Below are 22,492 nucleotides of genomic sequence, written 5' to 3' on the forward strand. Positions count from 1 at the left end.
ATCCTTACTGAATGGGGGAGGCAACCTAGTGACAGATGATGTGGAAAAACCTGAAGTACTCAATGCTTTTTTGCCTTGGTCTTCACAGACTAGGTCAGCTCCCAGACTGCTGCACTGGACATCACAGTATGGGGAGGAGCTGAGCAGCCCTCAGTGGTGAAATAACAGGTTAAGGACTATTTAGAAAAGCTGGACATGAACAAGTCCATGGGGACGGATCTAATGCATCCAAGGATGCTGAGGGAGTTGGCTGATGTGATTGCAGAGCCATTAGCCATTATCTTTGAAAACTTGCGGTGATTGGGGAAGGTCCTGGACGATTGGAAAAAGGCAAATATAGTGCCCATCTTTAAAAGGGAAGAAGGAGAATCCAAGGAACTACAGACCGGTCTGCCTCACCTCTGTCACCAGAAAAATCATGGAGCAGGTCTTCAAGGAATCCATTTTGAAGCACTTGGAGGAGAGGAAGGAGATCAGGAACAGTCAACATTAATTCACCAAGGGCAAGTCATGCCTGACCAACCTGATTGCCTTCTATGATGAGGTAACTGGCTCTGTGGATATGGAGAAGGCGGTGGACGTGATATATCTGGACTTTAGCAAAGCTTTTGATACAGTCTCCCACAGTATTCTTGCCAGAAAGTTGAAAACGAATGGATTGGATGAATGGACTATAAGGTGGATAGAAAGCCGGCTAGATCGTCAGGCTCAACCGGTAGTGATCAATGGCTTCAAGTCTAGTTGGCAGCCAGTATCAAGTGGAGTGTCCCAGTCTGTCCTGGGGCCGGTTTTGTTCAACATCTTCATTAATGATCTGGATGATGGGATGGATTGCACCCTCAGCAAGTTCGCGGATGACACTAGCTGAAGGGAAAGATAGATATGCTGGAGGGTAGGGATAGGGTCCAGAGTGACCTAGACAAATTGGAGGATTGGGCTAAAAAAAAAAATCTGATGAGGTTCAACAAGGACAAGTGCAGAGTCCTGCGCTAAGGACAAAAGAATCCCATGCACTGCAGAGGGAAGTGATTATTTCCCTCTATTCGGCACCAGTGAGGTCACATCTGGAGTATTGTGTCCAGTTTTGGGCCCCCCACTACAGAAACGATGTGGACAAATTGGAGAGAGTCCAGCGGAGGGCAACAAAAATGATTAGAGGATTAGGGCACATGGCTTACGAGGAGAGGTTGAGGGAACTGGGCTTATTTAGTCTGTAGAAGAGAAGAGTGAGGGGGGATTTGATAACAGCCTTCAACTACTTGAAGGGGGGCTCCAAAGAGGATGGTGCTAGGCTGTTTTCAGTGGTGGCAGATGACCGAACAAGCAATGGTCTGAAGTTGAAGTGGGGGAGGTCTAGGTTGGATATTAGGAAAAACTATTTCACTAGGAGGGTGATGAAGCACTGGAATGGGTTACCTAGGGAGGTGGTGGAATCTCCATCCATAGAGGTTTTAAGGCCTGGATTGACAAAGCCTTGGCTGGGATGATTTAGTTGGGGATGGTCCTGCTTTGAGCAGGGGATTGGACTAGATGACCTCCTGAGGTCTCTTCCAACCCTAATCGTCTATGATTCTATGAAGAACTGATTGATAAAGTATTTATCATTGGATTCTGATAACAGAAGTACAAAAACTTCACTTTCAAAGTTTATGAATTTGTCAGTAAACCAGCTGATTGTTTTATAACTTTCCAACCAACTCTTCCTATTCATTCATTATGCTGTCCCTTTGAAATATTATAGCTCTACTTCCTTTAAAATCAAACCTTGTTTCATCTACAGCATGGATGAGAGATGAATCCAGCCAGTCTTTGCAGCTACTCTCATATCTCCCACTCTTTGGAAAGCTTCTTAAGTGGTTTTTCATTGAACTCAGATTACTGTTTATGGGGCTACAGGAGTCAATTTTCAAATTAAGCACCTAATCCCCATTGACTTTCAATGGGAGTTGAACACCAACATTTGGAGCTTTTGAAAACCTATCCTATAGTGTTTTGTTCAAATATAAACATTTATCATATCACAGTATTAATGTAACATCATCAGTGGGGAAATTTATATATAGTCAACTTTGTGAAGATCAATGCTGTTTAAACAATGCTTTTAAAATCTTTGAAAATGAAGTTTGATGTCAGTATTTTATTATACAATTTGAATATTGTATACTCCACAATTACAATAAATTCTGTACACAATAGCTTATCATCAGCTATCAACATGATGAAAGGGGCTACTGTGTTCCAAGAGCTCGAGTGAAGAAATCCAAACTCTTCTCATTGGGGTGTGAATTTCATTTCACAAGGAACACTCAGCATTCTTAATTGCCACGCTCTCAAATCTTCTACTTTGTTCTATGACAAATGAATGGTCCAGAAACAGTTTGCAAATGTATGGTCTGCAATTTAAGGTTTTTAAATGCTAAAGAGGAATCTAAGTGCAGACATTAAAGTTTTCAAATTACAGCCAGAATGAAGCACGTTATAAAGGTATTACTTTAATAATTCATGTAAAATTTTGGATGACCCCAATGATAGCTATGCAAAAATTAGCACTTTTCTCTTAGCTAAAATGTAACATTGCACATTGGCCTCATAAGCCTGGTCTACACAAGTCACCTTGCACCGGCTATTTGTGCATGTGTCTAAATTCAAATTTGTCTCTGGTTGACTTAAGCGCCCTGTTATAGCGATGCAGTAAAACCACCTCCCTAAATGGTGTGGAGCCATTGTTGACGTATTGAGGATGCACTGCATGTGTAGACTCCATGTGATCTGTGTTGACCCAAACAGTCCTCCATCAGCTGTCCCACAATGCCCTATTGCCTGCCATTTTGGTCACAATTTTAAACTCCACTGCTCAGAGGTCACAGAGACCAGAAGCCACCCGTGTCTTTAAAACCCCGTGTGTTTTTGAAATGCTTTCTTCAGACTCCATACCTTGGCAAGCACACCTAGCAGCTCACTCATGTGGTGTGCAACTGCCCATCCAACCATGCTGTAGATAAATCTCTGGTAATTTTCATATGACTTTACATTGTGCCTCTTCATATAACCTTGTAGTGGGTCTACCCACGTGTGAACTCTGTTTTCATGAAACTTTGTATCAAAGCCTCATATAGAAACCTTGTACTGATGAGCTTTGTTTGACGTTATTGATATAATCTCGGACCATAAAGATCATTGTTGCAACCAAGGTCCTGTAGTGGCACCCAAATCTTGTATAAAGGGGATCAAATGGGGTGTCTAAGACAAGGTTATGGTTTACTGGTTATGATTATGCTGTCTATATGTGTGTATCAGTTTTATAGTTGAAGTTATGAATATTGCTCTATACTGTCTGTATTGCAAACTTATGCTATGCTTCTGGGTGACATCCCAGACAAGCTGGGGTTAGCTCTGCCTAGCCTGCTTGATGGCCCATTAAGAACCATCAGCTATACAATGGACTCATTGAGAAAAGGCAAATATGCCTTGAGACTCAGCAAAGTATGCAGGGACTGGCCCATGTGACTCCAGACTCCATTTTGCTGTAATTTTCCACAGTAGGAAGAAAGAGGTGTTCTTACACCTGGAAAAGACTATATAAGGCTGATGCCTCATCTCCATTTGGTCTTCAATCCTGCTTCTTACCTCTGGAGGGACTTCACTACAAATGAAGCTCTGCACAAAGGACTGAGGACCCATCCCAGCTGGGGATGTATTCCAGAGACTTGACTTGAACCTGCAGTTTATTCTATCGCTGCTGCAAGCCTGAACCAAGAACTTTGCCATTACTGTATGTAATTGATTCCATTTAACCAATTCTTGCTCTCATCTCTATCTTTTTCCTTTTATGAATAAACCTTTAGATTTTAGATTCTAAAGAATTGGCAACAGCATGATTTGTGGGTAAGATCTGATTTGTATATTGACCTGGATCTGGGGCGTGGTCCTATGGGATCAGGAGAACCTTTTTTCTTTTACTGGGGTATTGGTTTTCATAACCATTTGTCCCCATGACGAGTGGCATTGGTGGTGATACTGGGAAACTGGAGTGTCTAAGGGAATTGCTTGTGAGACTTGTGGTTAGCCAGTGGGGTGAGACCGAAGTCCTCTTAGTCTGGCTGGTTTGGTTTGCCTTAAAAGGTGGAAAAAACCCAGCCTTGGGCTGTGACTGCCCTGTTCTAGCAATTTGTCCTGAATTGGCACTCTCAGTTGGGTCCCGCCAGAGCCGCATCGTTACACCTTGGTATATGGAAACTTTGTATCAAAGCCTCATATACACCTCTACCTTGAAATAACGCTGTCCTCGGGAGACAAAAAATCTTACCGCGTTATATTGAACTTGCTTTGATCCACCGGAGTGTGCAGCACCGCCCCCCCCCCCCCCCCCCCGAGCACTGCTTTACCGCATTATATCCGAATTCATGTTATATCACGTTATATCAGGTCACGTTATATCAAGATAGCGGTGTAGAAACTTTGCATTGAACCTTGGTATAATGTTATAGCCCTTAAGGATAGAATAAGATAGAAGAAAAATGTCTTTTTGCTAGCAGTAGAACAAGATCTTCCCTCCCCGCACTCTTAATCAATTGCCCTGTTGAATGAACGAGGTGTGAATGAGTAAAGGCTTGGAAGGCAGCACCTCCAGACAGCTGCAACCCTTGGAGAGGGGATGGAAGCCAGACCCAAGGACAATAAAACTTGTCAAGTGGGCTCATTAAAGAAGATCAGTTATACTGATGACCTCGGGGGTTAGAAGCAAGCACCTTCTTTTGGAAACACCCTCTTTGAACAGCATTGGGACAACATCCAGAAAGAAGCAGCACAAAGGACCAACTGACATAGACACAGATTTTGAATCTGGTACAGATTTGCATAAGAGGGAAGCTGCTATAAATGTGAGGTGTCTTGCAGAGGATCCCGGGTCTCATCTTGTCAACATGGGAGCATCGATCCAGATCAACAGAAGCCCGGCTCCACCCCCTCCCCCATCTAACTCACCTGGCCACTGAAGTTAAGGGGAGCAACTAATTGGTAACAACAACAAGACAGATCTGGTATGCTTGTGTGTATGTGAGTGCATGAGTGTAATATATATCATATGCATATGATACAATGTTGATTAATACATGTATTACCAATAAATGTGGCGCTTTACCTTATTCCCCCTGAAAAGATCTTGTGCAGTACTTTAAGTACAACAATGCGACTCTAGGGATTAGATGGGCTCCAGCCTGGAGTAGAAAGGAGAAATTAAATCTCATGGGCCTGTGGGGAGAGGATGCTGTACAAGCACAGCTATGGACCAGCCATAGACATGTGGACATCTACAAGCAGACTGCACAGGGGATGCAGGCAAAGGGCTATGACAGAGATCAGCAGCAGTGCCATGTGAAAGTGCAGGAACTTCACCAGGAAGGCCAACAATAGATCTGGAGCTGCCCTGCAGACCTCCTATTTTTATAATGAGTTGCATGCCATACTTAGCACAGATTCCACCAGAACCGCCCAGACCACAATGAATACCTCAGAGGAGACAAAGACAGAGACCCTTGCCTTGAACAGCAAGGAGGAAGGAGTAGACAGGGTGGGGGAATACAGCCAGGCTGCGAGCCAGAACATGTTTGAGACGCCACCACAATCTAGCCAGTCTCACCAGATGAGCCCGACGAAGGGGAAGGGAACTCTGATTAGTGTGTGCATATATTTCTCTTTACAATGTTTAAAGATGACACCCGGCCCATCCTCAAGTTAACAAGGCACAGTTACCGACTTTTCATAGTTTCTCATACAAGAAGAAGTCGAGATACAAAGGCAAAATTGGCATCTGCTTTTCATTCCCGTGTTGAGTTAGGCTGGGGGTGGGAGGGGCAGAGCATTCAGAGCCCTTTGTTTATGCGCATTGGGATGTCCCTTGTATCCTTCCTGACAAATTGCAATGAAACTTTCATGGAGACACTCTGCAATCCTCTCGCAAAGGTTTGTATGGAGGGCTGCATTATTTCTTCCTGCGCAATAGGGCACTTTCTCATACCACTTTGAATGAGTTCAGCTGGCGCCATTGCAGTAAACAGGCTGGGGGAATAGGAGCCCGGGCAGCTTTGGGATGCCAGCAGCAGCTGTGTTCTCTGTACCTTTGTGACCCTCAGGAATGAGATATCTAAAACCACCATAGTAGAAAACAGTGCCAATATTCAGTGCCATTTCCCTGTATTCATACCCACAAAATACAGACCAAAATTATATCACTTCATGCAACAGAACAGCCTTCTGTTCCTCACCCCGGTGGACCATACTCATTCACCATGGCTCAGGCTGGAGAGCAGTGCTGTGCCAAGGGGCTCCAAAGCAGCAGTGTCAATAAGCATGTCTTATTAAAAGTGTTTATGAGAATAAGGGAAGGTGAGTTTGAAATTTATCTTTTCCTTTCTGTTGTGACTGTAAATCCAATGGCACATATGTCTGTTTTTATCAACAGCTTCTGATGTGGCAGCCTTGAGTGTCGCCTCCATACTAGCAGAATGCCTGACATTGATAAAGAGGAGTAAGAAGTGGACTTGCTCAGCCAGATCCAGCAAGGCAGTGCTGCATCGGACTGTGAACAAAGGGCAATATGACTGATAGCACAGAGAAGGAAAGAGGACAAGAAAAAGATCCAAGTGTAAGAGTCCCAGCAGGACAAGGAGGAGATGTACCAGACATAATGGATCTTCCCAGGCCACAAACTCAAATGCTGCAGACCCTGCTTGATCTGCAGGTCCAAAAATCCCAAATTTTCCACTCTTTGCAGTCCTCTCTGAATTCCTGCTCCCTACACCCCCAAACACAACGGGTGGCATCATGGGCTGTATCCTTATCCCTACAACGCCATGCTGGGGGACAGCAAGAGAAACCAGAGTTGCTGTTCATGTAGCCACAACAGATCGCATTTGTGCAAATGGACAGAAATGTTTAGTCCCTTTCCAATTTTAAAGTTCCACTCTCTTAATTTATGCAAAAAATAATAATATTATGTTGAATTTTATTTTGCGCAGTTTTTCCCACTCAAAGTTCTATTTTTGAAGAATCAAATGATCTTTATTTGTTTACAACAAATATTGCAGAACGCATACAGTTGAAAAGCACACAGTACTTGTAGACTTACAGCAACCATCATTTCATTCACAGGTTCAGGAAAATACCCAGTCATCTGTATACTGCTTGCTGTTTGTTTGCACACTCTAACAGAGAACACTCGTGTGGCTGACCGTTAAAGTGCTCCTCAACTGCATAGCTCCAAATGATCTCTTGTAATAGCTCTTGCGTCTGGCTGTTCAAATTCAGCAGAAAGCTGCTCCACTTCTGCCCTCCATCCTAGCACCAGCTTTTTCTCTTTTGCCTCACAGATATTATGCAGCTATAACCATTAGGATATTTTGCTCACCAAGATCCAATCTGGTGAGTACACACCACCAGCGTCGCTTTCAATTTAACAAAAGCACATTCCATAGTCTGTCTGCACCTGCTGAGCTGGTAGTTGAATCTTTCCTTGATGCTGTCAAGGTGGCCAGAGTATGGCTTCAGGCGCTGAGGAGCAAGGGTTACACTGGGTCACCCGAATCACTACTGGCATTTCAATATCACCAATGGTAATCTGCCAGTCAGGAAAGAATGTCCCTGCTTTCAGCTTTCTGCACAGTCCTGTGTTCTTAAAGATGCGAGTGTCATGCAGCTTCCTGACCAGCCCAAACTGAATTCAGTGACGCATCCCCAGTGCGCCACTTGCATAACCCTGGAAAAGTAGCCCTTTCTGTTGATGTACACTGTAGCAAAGTGGTGTCCAAATAAGGAGTACCATAGAATCATAGACGATTAGAGTTGGAAGAGACCTCAGGAGGTCATCTAGTACAATACCCTGCTCAAAGCAGGACCAACCCCAACTAAAACATCCTAGCCAGGGCTTTGTCAAGCCGGGCCTTAAAAACCTCCATCACCTCCCTAGGTAACTTCCAATGCTTCACCACCCTCCTAGTGAAATAGTTTTTCCTAATATCCAACCTAGACCTCCCCCACTTCAACTTCAGACCATTGCTCCTTGTTCTGTCATCTGCCACCACTAAGAACAGCCTACCTCATTCCTCTTTGGAACCCCCTTCAGGTAGTTGAAGGCTGCTATCAAATCCCCCCCTCACTCTTTTCTTTTGTACACTAAATAAGCCCAGTTCCCTCAGCCTCTCCTCATAAGTCATGTGCGCCATCCCCCTAATGATTTTCATTGCCCTCTGCTGGACTCTCTCCAATTTGTCCACATCCTTTCTGTAGCGGAGGGCCCAAAACTGGACGCAATACTCCAGATGTGGCCTTACCAGTGCCGAATAGAAGGAAATAATCACTTCCCTCTTCTGCTGGCAATGCTCCTACTAATGCAGCCCAATACGCTGTTAGCCTTCTTGGCAACAAGGACACACTTGACTCATATCCAGCTTCTCATCCCCTGTAAACCCCAGATCCTTTTTCACAGAACTGCTTCTTAACCATTCAGTCCCCAGACTGTAACATTGCATGGGATTCTTCCATCCTAAGTGCAGTACTCTGCACTTGTCCTTGTTGAACCTCATCAGATTTCTTTAACCCAATCCTCCAATTTGTCTAGGTCACTGTGGACCCTATCCTACCCTCCAGCACATCTACCTCTCCCCCGAGCTTAGTGTCATCCGCAAACTTGCAGAGGATACAGTCCATCCCATCATCCAGATCATTAATGAGGATTTTCAACAAAACTGGCCCCAGGACAGACCCCTTGGGGCACTCCGCTTGTTACCGGCTGCCAACTAGACTTGGAGCCATTGATCACTACCCGTTGAGCCCAACGATCTAGCCAGCTTTTTATCCACCTTATAGTCCATTCATCCAATCCATTCGTTTTTAACTTGCTGGAAAGAATACTGTGGGAGACTGGATCAAAAGCTTTGCTAAAGTCAAGATATATCACGTCTACCACCTTCCCCATATTCACAGAGCCAGTTACCTCATCATAAAAGGTAATCAGGTTGGTCAGGAATGACTTGCCCTTGGTGAATTAATGTTGACTGTTCCTGATCTCCTTCCTCTCCTCCAAGTGCTTCAAAATGGATTCCTTAAGACCTGCTCCATGATTTTTCTGGTGACGGAGGTGAGGCTGACCAGTCTGTAGTTCCCTGGATTCTCCTTCTTCCCCCTTTTAAAGATGGGCACTATATTTCCTTTTTCCAATTGTCCGGGACCTCCCCTAGTCACCATGAGTTTTTAAAGATCATTGTGAATGGCCATCTATTGCGCCATCTCAGGTCAGGAGCCCCATTGCAGAAAATCCATCCACTATATCCTGCATATTGCTGAGAGTCACAGAGCTGCATAGCAGGAGATGATTAAGGGCCCTATACACTTGCATGACAACAACCTGCACTATACATTTTCCAGCTCCAAACTGATTTTCCACTGACTGAGAGCAATCCATCGTTGCAAGCTTCTAATGCAGCTCTCATTCTATTGCTCCTGTTCTGGGGCAAGCTCAGCACACAGATCCAGGAACATGGCCTTTCGCATCCGAAAGTTCTGCAGCCACTGCTTGTCTCCCCAACCCTGAGTTATGATACAAACACTGACTGGTGGGATTGCTTGTCGAGTCCAGATCAATTCATTTCTCTCCCACAACACATTGTGAAAATTTCCCAAAAGGCATTGTGCCACATGATGGTGCATGGCACACTGAGATACATACCCCTGATGCACTGCATTTTGCATCAACACAAGCACTCCGACACAACATAAGAACGGCCATGATGGGTCAGACCAAAGATCCATCTAGCCCAGTATCCTGTCTTCCTACAGTGGCCAGTGCCAGGTGCCCCAGAAGGAATTAACAGAATAGGTAATCATCATGTGATCCATCCCGTCGCCCATTCCCAGCTTCTGGCAAACAGAGGCTAGGGACACTATCCCTATCCATCCTGGCTAATAGCCATTGATGGACCTATCCTCCATGAACTTATCTAGTTTTTTTTGAAGCACAAGCAGTATGCATGTGCCCAAGCGATATACAAACTTAACTTGCCCCAATCAAAGTTTGTAGTATAGATATGGCCACAGTATTCTGAAGACACTTCAGAAGCGCTATAGATCGGTCTCTCTCTCTCTCTCAGTAAGGGCAGGGCATTTATTAAAGTGTGTATGCCAGGCAAGCTCCCTCTCTTTTTTAAAAACTTCTCCTTAAAATTCATTTCCTACACTAACCCCTGCCAGTAAAAATGCTGTCGCTGGATTTTTGTCATCGGCCTTTTACTTTTAAAAATCATCAAAAGTTAGAATCAACCCCTGGCATCTTCTTGTGCTTTGTATTTAGACTATAAATATCTTTACAGAACATTACAGTAGGCATTTTCTTTTTTTTTCCCCTGTGTCTTATGCAATGCTGAGAACACTTCTGGAATTTAATAATTACGTTAAATTTATTTTTCAGTATATTGCACAACATTTATATATTTTCCTCAATAAGTCACTCAAACATTTAACAGCATTTGTTTCTATTTCAATGATTGGAGTAGGACTTGACTTACCCTATGTTTTTCTTTAATTTTCTTCCTGTATGCTTCTTTGTCAAATTTATCCTCTTCCTGTAATCTTTCTTTTGCTTTATCTAGGTTGATGCCACCAGAATCATCTTCCTTCTCTTCGCTGTCCACACTGGATTTTTGTGCTGGTGGCCACTGCTGAACTAACTGGATTAGATGAGACAATAAAAATGTTTAGAGCCATTTTCCTGCATCCAATGCTAAAATGCATTTCATTACTAAATCAAATAAGTAGCCATATACTAATTATTTTTGCTAGACTAAACAAAAAAGCTGTTTGCAGAGGATTATATATTAAGAACATCCATAAGAATGGCCATTCATGCTGGATCAAACCAATGGTCCATGGGGCCCAGTATCCTGTCTTTCAACAGCAGCTAGTGCCAGATGCTTCAGAGGGAATGAACACATCAGTGCAATTATTGAGTGATCCTTCCTTTGTTGTCCACTCCCACCTTCTGGTAGCCAGAGGTTTAGGGACACCCAGAGCATGTGGTTGCATCCCTGAGCATCTTGGTTAACGGCCATTGATGAACTATCATCTGTGAACTTACCTACATCTTTTTTGAACTCAGTTATACCTTTGATCTTCACAATACCTCCTAGCAACAAGTTCCACAGGTTACCGTATATTGTCTGAAGTAGTACTTCCTTATGTTTGTTTTAAACCTGTTACCTATTAATTTCATTGGGAGACCCCTGGTTCTTGTGTAATGTGATGATGTAAACAACAGTATATTTATATGCAACAAACAAAAATAGGCATTTTAACATTTTATAGGGTTTACATTAATTAAAAATGAATAGTTCTTCAAAATAAATTGTCCATTAAACCATGCTTTTAATGCTTTCCTTTGAAATCTGTTTGGAAATCTGCTTTTTACTCTCTGCCTAAGAAGACAAATATGCTATACACATTTTTAGTCATTTTGTTAGAAAAAAAATGTTTTCAAGAAAAATTTTTAGATGGCTAATATGATTAAATGGAAATTACATTTACACCAATTTTAAGAAACAGTATTTTTCACGTTTCTCAGGCTTCTCTTCATAAGGTTCTCACACCCTTTGCTCTGCAACCAATCTCAATCCCCTGAACAGTCCACATGTACATGTACTAAACTGACCTTCAAATTTACAATTATGTTTGAATATGCAGTAATGGGCTTGAATATAGTTCTCATCTTTGGAACCCTTTATGTGTGATCTGAAAGCTAAGTTTGACTCTCCACATGCAACGTCTTCTGTTGATCTCCCTCTGTGAATGATGCAGGGAGACCAAACCCAGTGGTGTCTCCTCATTGTGAGAAACAAGATGTTACGGTTCTTTGGCCACGACAGATCTCCTGCCATTTCCTTCCCTTTAATGTGAAACTATGAGATGCTCAAATATTAATTGGGACAAAGGTAGGAGACAGGCCCAGGTGAACTAAAAAACGGTTACCTCCCATTCATAACTGTTGTTCTTCAAGACGTGTTGCTCATGTCCATTCCATTCTAGGTGAGTCCATGTAAACAGTCGGAGATTTTTGCATTAGCGGTATCCATAGGGTCGGTTGTGGCGCCCTCTGGAGTGCCGCACTTATGTGTCGGTATATTAGGTGCCGCCAGTCCTAAACCCTGTCAGTTCCTTCTTGCGAGCAACTCTGACAGAGGGGCAGGAGGGGGGGGGAATGGAATGGACAGGAGCAACACATCTCAAAGAACAACAGTTACAAAAGGAATGCAACCGTTTTTCTTCTAGTGCTTGCTCATCTCGATTCTATTCTCGGTAACTCACAAGCAGCATTCCTGGATGTAGGCTCAGAGTTCATGGTCATGCAGGTTGCAACACCACTCTATCGAAGCCAGCATCGTCTCGGGCTTGCTGGGTAAGCACACAGCGAGACGTGAACGTGTGAACGGATGACCAGGTAGCAGCCCTGCAGGTATCTTCAATTGGCACTTGAGCCAGGAAGGCCGCTGAAGAGACTTGCACCCTAGTCGAGTGGGCGGTTACAATCGTCAGAAGAGACACTTTCGCCTGATCATAGCAAAAATGGATGATCCATGATGAAATTCTTTGGGTGGACACTGGACGACCTTTCATCCTGTCTGCCACCGTGATGAACAGCTGCGTTGACTTATGGAACGGCTTAGTCCTTTCGATGTAAAAGGCTAGCATTGTTTCCTGATTCCCAGAGAGTGAGATCTACACTCCTCCTTAGACCTATGAGGCTTTGGGAAGAAGACAGGCAAGAATATATCCTGGCTCATGTGAAATTGTGAAACAACCTTGGGCAGGAAAGCTGGGTGCGGTCGCAGCTGGACCTTATTCTTGAAAAATACCATATAGGGCGGCTCCAAGGTAAGCACCCTAATCTCAGAGACCCTACAGGCAGATGTTATTGCCTTCCAGGAGAGTAGAAGAAGGGAACAGGAAGCCAATGGCTCTAACGTGGCCCCCATGAGCCGTTCCAGCACTAGATTCAGGTCCCAAGGAGGGACAGGGTCCTGGACATGAGAATAGAGTCGCTCCAGACCCTTCAAGAACCAGACCGTCATGTCATGAGTGAAGGCCAACCTGCCCTGGACTGGAAGGTGAAAGGCTGTTATAGCGGCCAAGTGGACCTTAATTGATGAAAGGAACAAGCCCTGGAACTTAAGGTGTAGAAGAAGGTAGTCAAGGATTGACTGCAGTAAGACCTGTTCAGGCCTAATACCCTGGTCCAATGCCCAGCACATGAACCGTTTCCATTTGGCCAGGGAGGTTTCCCTGGTAGCGGGCTCCTGCTGCCCTACAGGACCTGCTGGACATCGGACGAGTATTCCTGCTCTTCCGCATTTAAGCATGCAGCAGCCAAGCCGTCAGGTGCAGTGCTGCCAGGTTCAGGTGCAGAAGACTGCTGTGGTTCTGGGACAGCAGATCTGACCAGAAAAGCAGCTGCAGTGGGGCTGCCACCGAGAGGTCTAGCAATGTGCTGAACCAGTACTGGCATGGCCAAGCTGGGGCTAATAAGATTACCTTCGCCTTGTCCTACTTGATCTTCATGAGGACTGTGGATTATCAGCACTGGCGGGAAAGTGTACATCAGAGCCCCCAACCATAGGTATAAGAAGGTGCCTGACAGGGAGCCTCTGTCAAGCCCCCTAATCGAGCAGAACATGTGGCATTTTCTGTTCTGATGAGTGGTGAACAAGTACAAACTGGGGACTTCCCCACTTTTGGAAGACCACACTGACCACCTGAGGATGGAGTGACCATTCGTGGTACAACGAGAAGGTTCTGCTGAGGCCATCTGCCAATACATTCCTGGTCCCCAGGAGATGCGCAGCCACAAGATGAATGGCAGGCTGCACACAGAAGTCCCAGAGCCAGAAAGCTTCCTGGCAAAGGGCCGATGACCTGGCTCCACCTTGCTTGTTGATATAAAACATCGCAGCAGTGTTGTCTGTCAGGACTTGCATCACCTTGCCCTTCAAGTGGGACTGGAAAGCCTAGCTGGACAAATGAACCACTCTGAGCTCCCTGACATTTACGCGGAGGGAGCAACCATCCTGCAACCAGCAGCCTTGTGTGCCAAGTTCGCCCAAGTGCACCCCCAGCCCAGGTCCGAGGCATCGGAAACCAGGGACAGCGATGGGGACGGGTACATGAAGGGAACCCCCTCCAACACCGATTCAGGGTCCAACCATCATTCCAGTGACACCCAGATGTGGTCTGGCACCTTGACTACCAGGTCTAGATCATGCCTATTGGGGGGTGTAGTCTGACGTGAGTCACGCTTACAGTGGCCGTAGATGGACCTGGGCATGACGGCCCATGTAAGTACAAGCTGCCATGTGGCCTAAGAACCTCAGGCAGGTGTGGGCGGTACTGAGCAGGTGGCCCCTTATATGGGAGATCAAGCCCAACACAGCTTGGAAATGGGCCTCCGGAAGGAAGGCTCTGATACGCGTCGAGTCGAGAACCACGCCATGAACTAACTCCGTTGCTCTGGTATGAGGGACGATTTCTTTTTGTTTACTAATAGGCCACGGTCGTGACAGGTAGAACGCACCAGATCGAGACTCCTCTGCACTTGATCCCACGATCTGCCCTTGATGAGCCAATCATCGAGATAAAGACAGACCTGGTCTCCTCGATGTCTCAAGTAAGCAGCTACCAAAGGCATGCATTTTATAACTACCCGCAGGACCAATGAGAGACCGAAGGGCATCACTGTGAATTGGAAATGACGCTGGCCCACCATAAAATGGAGGAACCGCCTGTGTCCTTGGAAGATGGAAATATGAAAATAAGTATCCTTCAAGTTGACAGCGGCATACCAGTCTCCCGGATCCAGGGATGGAAAGATGGAGGCCAAGGAGACCATGCGGAACTTCAACTTTTTGAGATATTTGTTGAGTCGCCACAGGTACAGAATGGGTCTTAGGCCCCCTTTTGCTTCCAGGATTAGAAAAAAGCGGGAATAGAACAGAACCCTTTTCCCTTCATTTCCTAAGGGACCTCCTCCAGTGCCCCCAACTGCAGGAGGTTGTCGACCTCCTGAATGGCAAGTTGCTTGTGAGAAGAGTTCATGAAGAGGGACAGGTAGTGTGGCCGAGAATTGCAGGGTGTAGCCCAGAAAAACAATTTCTAGCACCCAATGGTCCAAGGTGACCAGCGACCAGGCCTAACGGTAGGGATGAAGACTGTTGAGGAAAGAATGAGGCAGACCCAGGGAGTCGACTGGGGCATTGCTATCGAGCGCACCCTCAAAACGAGCACTTCTGGCCCCAATGATGTTTTGCCGGGCTGGGTTGCGCAGGTGAGCAGGAGGAGGAAGGGCAGCGACAACTAAAACTCATGTCCCTATCGCATCTCCTTGCAGACCCCATCAAGGTTGCCAAAGCCTTGGCTTCAGGGATGGCTGGAACTGCTTCCTCACCAACTGAGGCGTATGCAGACCCAGCAAGTGGAGGGTAGCCCATGTGTCCTCTAGTTCATGCAGTCTTGCATCTGTCTGCTGTGCAAAGAGTCCAATGCCATCAAATCAGAGGTCCTGTATTGAGGAATGTATCTCCTGGGACAGGCACGCAGTCTGAAGCCAAGAACTGCGCCTCATGACCACTGTTGAAGGAGCACCCTGGCTGCCGAATCAGCTGTGTCCCACACCATTTGGAGGGAACATCGTGCTGCTGTAGTACCCTCCTCAAGGGCCCCTTGTTGGCTGGGTGTACAAGTATTCAAACCCCTTGGCTGGGACAAAATACTTCTTTTCATCCCTCTTGTAGGTGGGTGGGATTGAGGATGGGGTTTGGCAATCTTTAATCATAGAATCAAAGAAGATTAGGGTTGGAAGAGACCTCAGGAGGTCATCTACTCCAACCCCCTGCTCAAAGCAGGATCAACCCCAACTAAATCATCGCACCCAGGGCTTTGTCAAGCCGGGCTTTAAAACCTCGAAGGATGGAGATTCCACCACTTCCCTAGGTAACCCATTCCACTGTTTCACCAACCTCTTTGTGAAATAGTTTTTCCTAATATCCAACCTAGACCTCCCCCACTTCAACTTCAGACCATTGCTTGTTCAGTCATCTGCCACCACTGAGAACAGCCTAGCTCCATCCTCTTTGGAGCCCCCCTTCGGGTAGTTGAAGGCTGTTATCAAATCCCCCCTCATTCTTCTCTTCTACACACTAAATAAGCCCAGTTCCCTCAACCTCTCCTCATAAGTCATGTGCCCTAATCATTTTTGTTGCCCTCCACTGGACTGTCTCCAATTTGTCCACATCCTTCTGTAGTGGGGGGCCCAAAACTGGACGCAATACTCCAGATGTGGCCTCACCAGTGCCAAATAGAGGGGAATAATCACTTCCCTCAATCTGCTGGCAATGCTCCTACTAATGCAGCCCAATATTCCATTAGCCTTCTTGGCAACAAGGACATACTGTTGACTCATATCCAGCTTCTCATCCACTGTAACCCTCAGGTCCTTTTCTGCAGAATTGCTTCTTAGCCATTCGGTCCCCAGCCTGTAGCAGTGCATGGGATTCTTCCATCCTAAGTGCAGTACTCTGCACTTGTCCTTGTTGAACCTCATTATATTTCTTTTGGCCCAATCCTCCAATTTGTCTAGGTCACTCTGGACCCTATCCCTACCCTCCAGCGTATCTACCTCTCCCCCCAGCTTAGTGTCATCCGCAAACTTGCTGAGGGTGCAATCCATCCCATCATCCAGATCATTAATGATAATCTTTAGGACCCCGTTGTGCACCGGAAGCACAACACATGCAGGGGTTGATGCGGAGAGCAAATTAAACAACTTGTCTGATTGCTCCGCCATCTCTTCCACCTCTAGGCTTAAGTTCGTAACCACTCTTCAGAGCAGGGCTTGGTGCTCCTTAAAATCATCCAGTGGGATAGCATGAGAGGGCCCTGCAACAGCCTCATTTGGAGTGGATGGGAACAAATGGACCACCTGGGGCTTCATCTCCAATGGGGGAAGGAGATTTTGGGGTGAGCACTCACTCCTCCCGCCCGGCATCCAACTGTGCTATGCACACTGATTCCGAAGCCGCTGGTACCATCTGTTACTTTTCCGAAGCAGTTACCAACGATTGGTGCGAAGGAGGCATCAGCATAACCGGCATGCCCCAGTCACTCCAGTAGGGCCATTGCGCTTGCCACTGGCCCTGCTGCCAGGATGGCATTGCGAAAGTGGACACAAGCTCAGGTGCCCAGTAGCACTGGTGCTGCCTCGGTGAGAGGTTAAACTCCTTTTCCGTGCCAGAGGAATCCCCTTCCATGGTTGGGCCGTTAAACTGGTGTCTGGCAGCTAACCGTGGGTGAACGTTGCCTTGAATAAGGGGATTGGTTCCGGGAGCGGGCGGATCGGTACCGCGTTGGGGAACGTTCCTACAGACTGGAGATGATTGGCGGGAGGATGACCCGTGCCGGCCATACAGTGACAGACACTTCCTTCCAGGCAAACCTAATTTAGAGGGCGGAGATGGGGAGTGGGCAGCCCGAAAAGGTTCTTTTGCCCGATGTCCCGTAGTCTTTCTTGCTTGGTTCCGGGCTGCGTTTCTTTGATTTCTTCTTGGGCACCAGCGAAGGGGAGCGGTGCCGAGTAGAACCCGGTGCTGGGGGTTGCATGTGATTCCCCCAAGCACTTCATGCAGCTGCTACGGGGGTCACTAACAGGCATAGGCCTGTCACAGTCAGCATAGGGATTAAAAGACGGAAGCTGGTGCCTGCCCCGCCTGGGGCTAAGTCCCCGCCGGGACCCTAACTTACTAACTATAGTGCTTAACAACTACTTCACTAGCTAACTAATATCAACAAAACTACAAAGCAATAAAGCACGAAGTGAAGGAGAAACCGCTAACCACTTGCTAGGCATGGGGAAGGTGCTCCAACCAACTGTCACAGGGTAAGAAGGAAATGAGAGGGCATAGGACTTTCGGCGCTTAATATACTGACACATGAGCGCGGCACCCCAGAGGGCACCACAGCCAATCCTACAGATAACGCTATGTCAAAAATCTCCGACGACTGTGCATGTGGGCACACACATACCTAGAAAAGAATCGACATGAGCAAGCACTCGAAGAAGAACTAGTATGTAAGCAAGCAGGACCTCCCGTGTAGATTGGTCCAGGCTGAGGTTGATGGTGGGGTGGAAGCTGTTGAAATCATAACTCTAACTCAGGAACCAACCCATGCAACAAATCTCGATGCCAACTCTGCCCACATATCTATACCAGCAACACCATCACAGGACCTAACCAGATCAGCTACATCATCACCGGCTCATTCACCTGCACGTCCACTGATGTTATATATGCCATCATGTGCCAGCAATGCCCCTCTGCTATGTACACTGGCCAAACTGGACAGTCACTGCGCAAGAGGATAAATGGACAAAGTCAGATATCAGGAATGGCAATATACAAAAACCTGTAGGAGAACATTTCAACCTCCCTGGCCACACAATAGCAGATGTAAAGGTAGCCATCTTACAGCAAAAAAACTTCAGGACCAGACTCCAAAGAGAAACTGCTGAGCTCCAGTTCATTTGCAAATTTGACACCATCAGATCAGGATTAAACAAAGACTGTGAATGGCTATCCAACTACAGAAGCAGTTTCTCCTCCCTTGGTGTTCACACCTCAACTGCTAGCAGAGCACCTCACTCTCCCTGATTGAACTAACCTCGTTATCTCCATACTGATTTATACCTGCCTCTGGAAATTTCCATTACTTGCATCTGAAGAAGTGAGGTTCTTACCCACGAAAGCTTATGCTCCCAATACTTCTGTTAGTCTCAAAGGTGCCACAGGACCATCCAAATTCGCATTATATCAGACCGCATTATATCGGGGTAGAGATGTAGTTATTCTGCCAGACTGCATAAGTAGAGTTGAAGGGCCACATTTGACTTCCAGGCAGAATGTTGATTACCCATGACTTATGGGCTTGGCTTCAATGCATTATTTTGATCTTGAGTTTCTGAGATTTAAGCCAAGGGTTTAGAAGTTTTTAACAAAATCTTGTAAACATCTGTTCACATGACAAGCAACCTTCTTTTGGAGTAGCCTTTCAAAAATGTAGTTGTTGTGGATTGGGGTGGGAGGGTTTTTTTAAATGAAAGAATGGATATACGTGGAGAAAACATATGACACTCCAATATATTTTGCAAAAAAAGGGAAAACAAGTTCAGAATTTTGATCTGCTGTCAGGCAAGGAGAAAGAGGATCAGTTACTAATACTCTGTGCTGCATCCTCCTGGTCCTTAATAACCACAAATAAAACCAATTGCAATGTATTCCCTGTTGTAAAATTGAGTTCATTTGTGTACAAATATTCAGAAAACACATCTTAAAAAGAGTTTTATTTTACTAAAGAGAAATATATTAAGTAGCACAGTAAAACTTCAGCGTGTGGTTTCATTAGAGCCCACCAGAATGTTGGAATAACTTCTACAGATGCAAAGTTTATATTTCTATAAATAACTCCAAAACCTGTTCTCTGTTGTTCTGCTGTTTAAACTATAATCCCCGTGCTCATTTTAGTCGCTGCTTTATGGTTCACTGCACTGGACCACATGAAACACTTATCTGCCCACCAGCTAAATTTGAATGCTTTGTTCCTCCTATACTTACACGTACCAGTTTGGGAGTTCAAAATAAATGAATCCCTTTCTCAAAGTTTTGTATCCAAGATTGTGTTTTTAAACACACAACCAGGTCTAATTACCTCTGTTAATTATGAGCTGACTTACTAAAGAATTGTAATTCATCAGCCAGAATTTAAGTCAGCTTTGTGTAACTGCATCTTTAAAAATGTATGTCCAATTAGGCATATATATGAATTGGCCAGTTAAATGCACAATTGACCATTTGTGTATGCAATTACACCCAATTTACACACACAATGGTGGTAACTGCATGCACAAATATCTGGAAATGAAGGCTTGTATCTTTAAAGCCATGATTAATCTTTTCCAGTAGCTTTCTCCTGTGAGACTTCCTTAAGAGTTATTATAAGAATAGCATTTCTATTTCATATTCTGTACACAGTGCAGCTGCAGTCATGATCATCCTTCACATAAATTCATGAACAAGTCTTAATACATTGTCCTAATTATACAAACTGACAGACCAGCATCTATGGTTCAGAATGCAACAGAAATATTTTAAAGCACTTGCTAAAAAATTAAAGCAGAGAATTTCTATTACACTACACCCCCTCAGCGTTCACTTTTTGTTCCAAAACAGCATTAAAGATAGCAGTATGTTAAATTATTTAAAAAGGCATTTAGATTTCAGCTTAATTTAAACAATTTTCATATTTTCCCTTTGAAAACCCCTTACAAACACACAATTTACCTCTACTAAAAAATGTGTATATGGATGGAATCACATGCTCTTTTGATTCACTACAGTTCTTGGAAATCCAAGAGAATGCACTGAGCCTAATTTACTACTGGTGTAACTCCACTAACCAGGCATTTTGTCCATTATGCACCATAGCTATCTAAAAGGCCTAGTTTAAATGTGTTTCTTCAGAAGTATATACTTTAAAAATTACTGAGGGAATTTTTCCATGGGAAATTTTAAAAGTGATCACTATATTTAGTTTACATCCCACTAACTGATGAAACTGCTCTAATGCCAAAGCTCCCTTTTATCTCAACACAGAAAACAGAAAAACAAAGCAAACTTCTGATGTTTGTGAAATCATGTTAGATTTAATATTTAAGCAGCACTGAAGTTTGCTTGTTCGAGTTACAACAAAACAGTACTGGAGTGGCTAGCAATATACAGTAGTTCACATCTATATACAAATCAATACATTTTTACAAATGGTGTTAGGATATCCAATTAAATTACTAGAGTTCAATGCACAGCTATTTGGTATATAAGCTTGGCCCCTTTTCTCAGGTGACATATGAAAGCTACAAATACTGAACATCTGAGAGAAAAATAGGGACACATCTTTTAATTCCACTGCCATACAAGGGATTGGTAGAACTTTTTTCAAGTGATAGCATTGGATTTGACAGATCTTCCTTAAAAAAAACACCTGAGACTTTCCCTTCTGCAGTTGGGAAGGCCAGATTTCCAAAAGAGCCCAAGAGCCCGCATTTAAACATTGGACTATATGAAAAGTGTTCAGTATACATCTGCTCCTATTGTTCTCAGTATAATTGGATTTAAATGGGAGCTCAGCTGTTTTGCAAATCTAGCTCCAATGATGAGCAGAAAGTACTTTTGAAAATCTGGGCCAAACTGAATAACTAGGGGTTTAGGGTTTTTTGAGGTTTATTAATTGCATTTTTAGGGGGGGTTTTTTTTGGTTGTTTTTTGTTTTTTTTTTAAACAATTTGACTTATGTGGATGTCCAAAAATGTGGTTTTTTTGGGGCTCTCTGTATTATATTACGCACATTACTCACAACAGTAGTATATGCTGTAAAAGGAGTAATCTCTTTGTAATGTACCCTAGTGTGCTTTAACGTAGTACTGTTTCATACAGCGCTATGTTAAAACACACTAGGGAACCTTTAGTGCACACCAGCAGGGTCTCCATGGACCAATTAATGTACAACATGTCAGTGTACTTCAGAATTCACACCCCTGTTGTGAGCATTACAGCTCCATCTAAACAAGTCCTCAGAAACAAGTAACCGTTTCCAATGTTTTTTCCAGTGGTTTATTGGATAAACACAATTTTTTTTAATTGAGGGTGTTTTATTAGTGTTTCCCAGTTAAAACCTAAAATCAGAAGCCCTGTGTATGACTCAGTTTGAAGTATATTTGTTTTCACAGAAAATACAAATTCAGCTACCACTAGTCTCTGCAGTATATTTTGAACTCATCTTACCTCCCCATCTTCAGTAAAGACAATTTTTGTGTTGACTTTAAATTTCCTCTTCAATATTTTTTTGGCTTCTTTGGTTTTAGTTGCTTTCTTCTTCAATTTTGAATTTGAGGTATTCTGTATTTTAAAAAAGCAGATGGGAGAGAACATGGTTACTTTTTATCAGAAAAGAATACACTAGGATTTAAACTTTAACTTCTGTTTATGGTATTAAGTAAAATGCTATTTGCCAAAACATACACACTATAGGTGAGTTTTAGAATAGGATGCCTAATATAAACAAGGCTAAGGTACTTTTGCATAGATTCAACTGCTTGATTCAGGTCATATAATAAAAAAATAAATATCTTTAGAGTGTTCTAAATAACTTACATCCTATTGGCACCAGACAACCTGGACCCTCACACTCACACTCACTTGTTGGTGCTGTGAGACAGACTCTCTTCTCACTGCCCATATATGGCAACAGCCAATGCACACTCTAGATACAGACTGAGATATCATTGGCTAAAGCCATTGGCTTCCCTCTGCAGCATGACTAGCCAAACAATGGTTGGGCTGACTCGGAGGGCCTG

At 44.4% G+C, this 22,492-nt stretch overlaps 1 protein-coding gene across 1 annotated transcript in view; it reads right to left on the reverse strand.

Annotated features, from left to right (window-relative positions):
* The window catches only part of DDX10 (DEAD-box helicase 10), a 324,167-nt gene that overhangs the window by 108,051 nt on the left and 193,624 nt on the right, over positions 1-22,492 (reverse strand). Inside the window, exons 14-15 of the mRNA XM_054015515.1 lie at positions 21,921-22,034; positions 10,557-10,718 (exon numbers count right to left, since the gene is read on the reverse strand). Of these exons, the coding sequence (XP_053871490.1) occupies positions 10,557-10,718; positions 21,921-22,034 (276 nt within the window). The remainder of the gene's footprint in view (positions 1-10,556; positions 10,719-21,920; positions 22,035-22,492) is intronic.

Source organism: Malaclemys terrapin, chromosome 1 (genome assembly GCF_027887155.1).
Source record: "Malaclemys terrapin pileata isolate rMalTer1 chromosome 1, rMalTer1.hap1, whole genome shotgun sequence".
NCBI lineage: Eukaryota > Metazoa > Chordata > Testudines > Emydidae > Malaclemys > Malaclemys terrapin.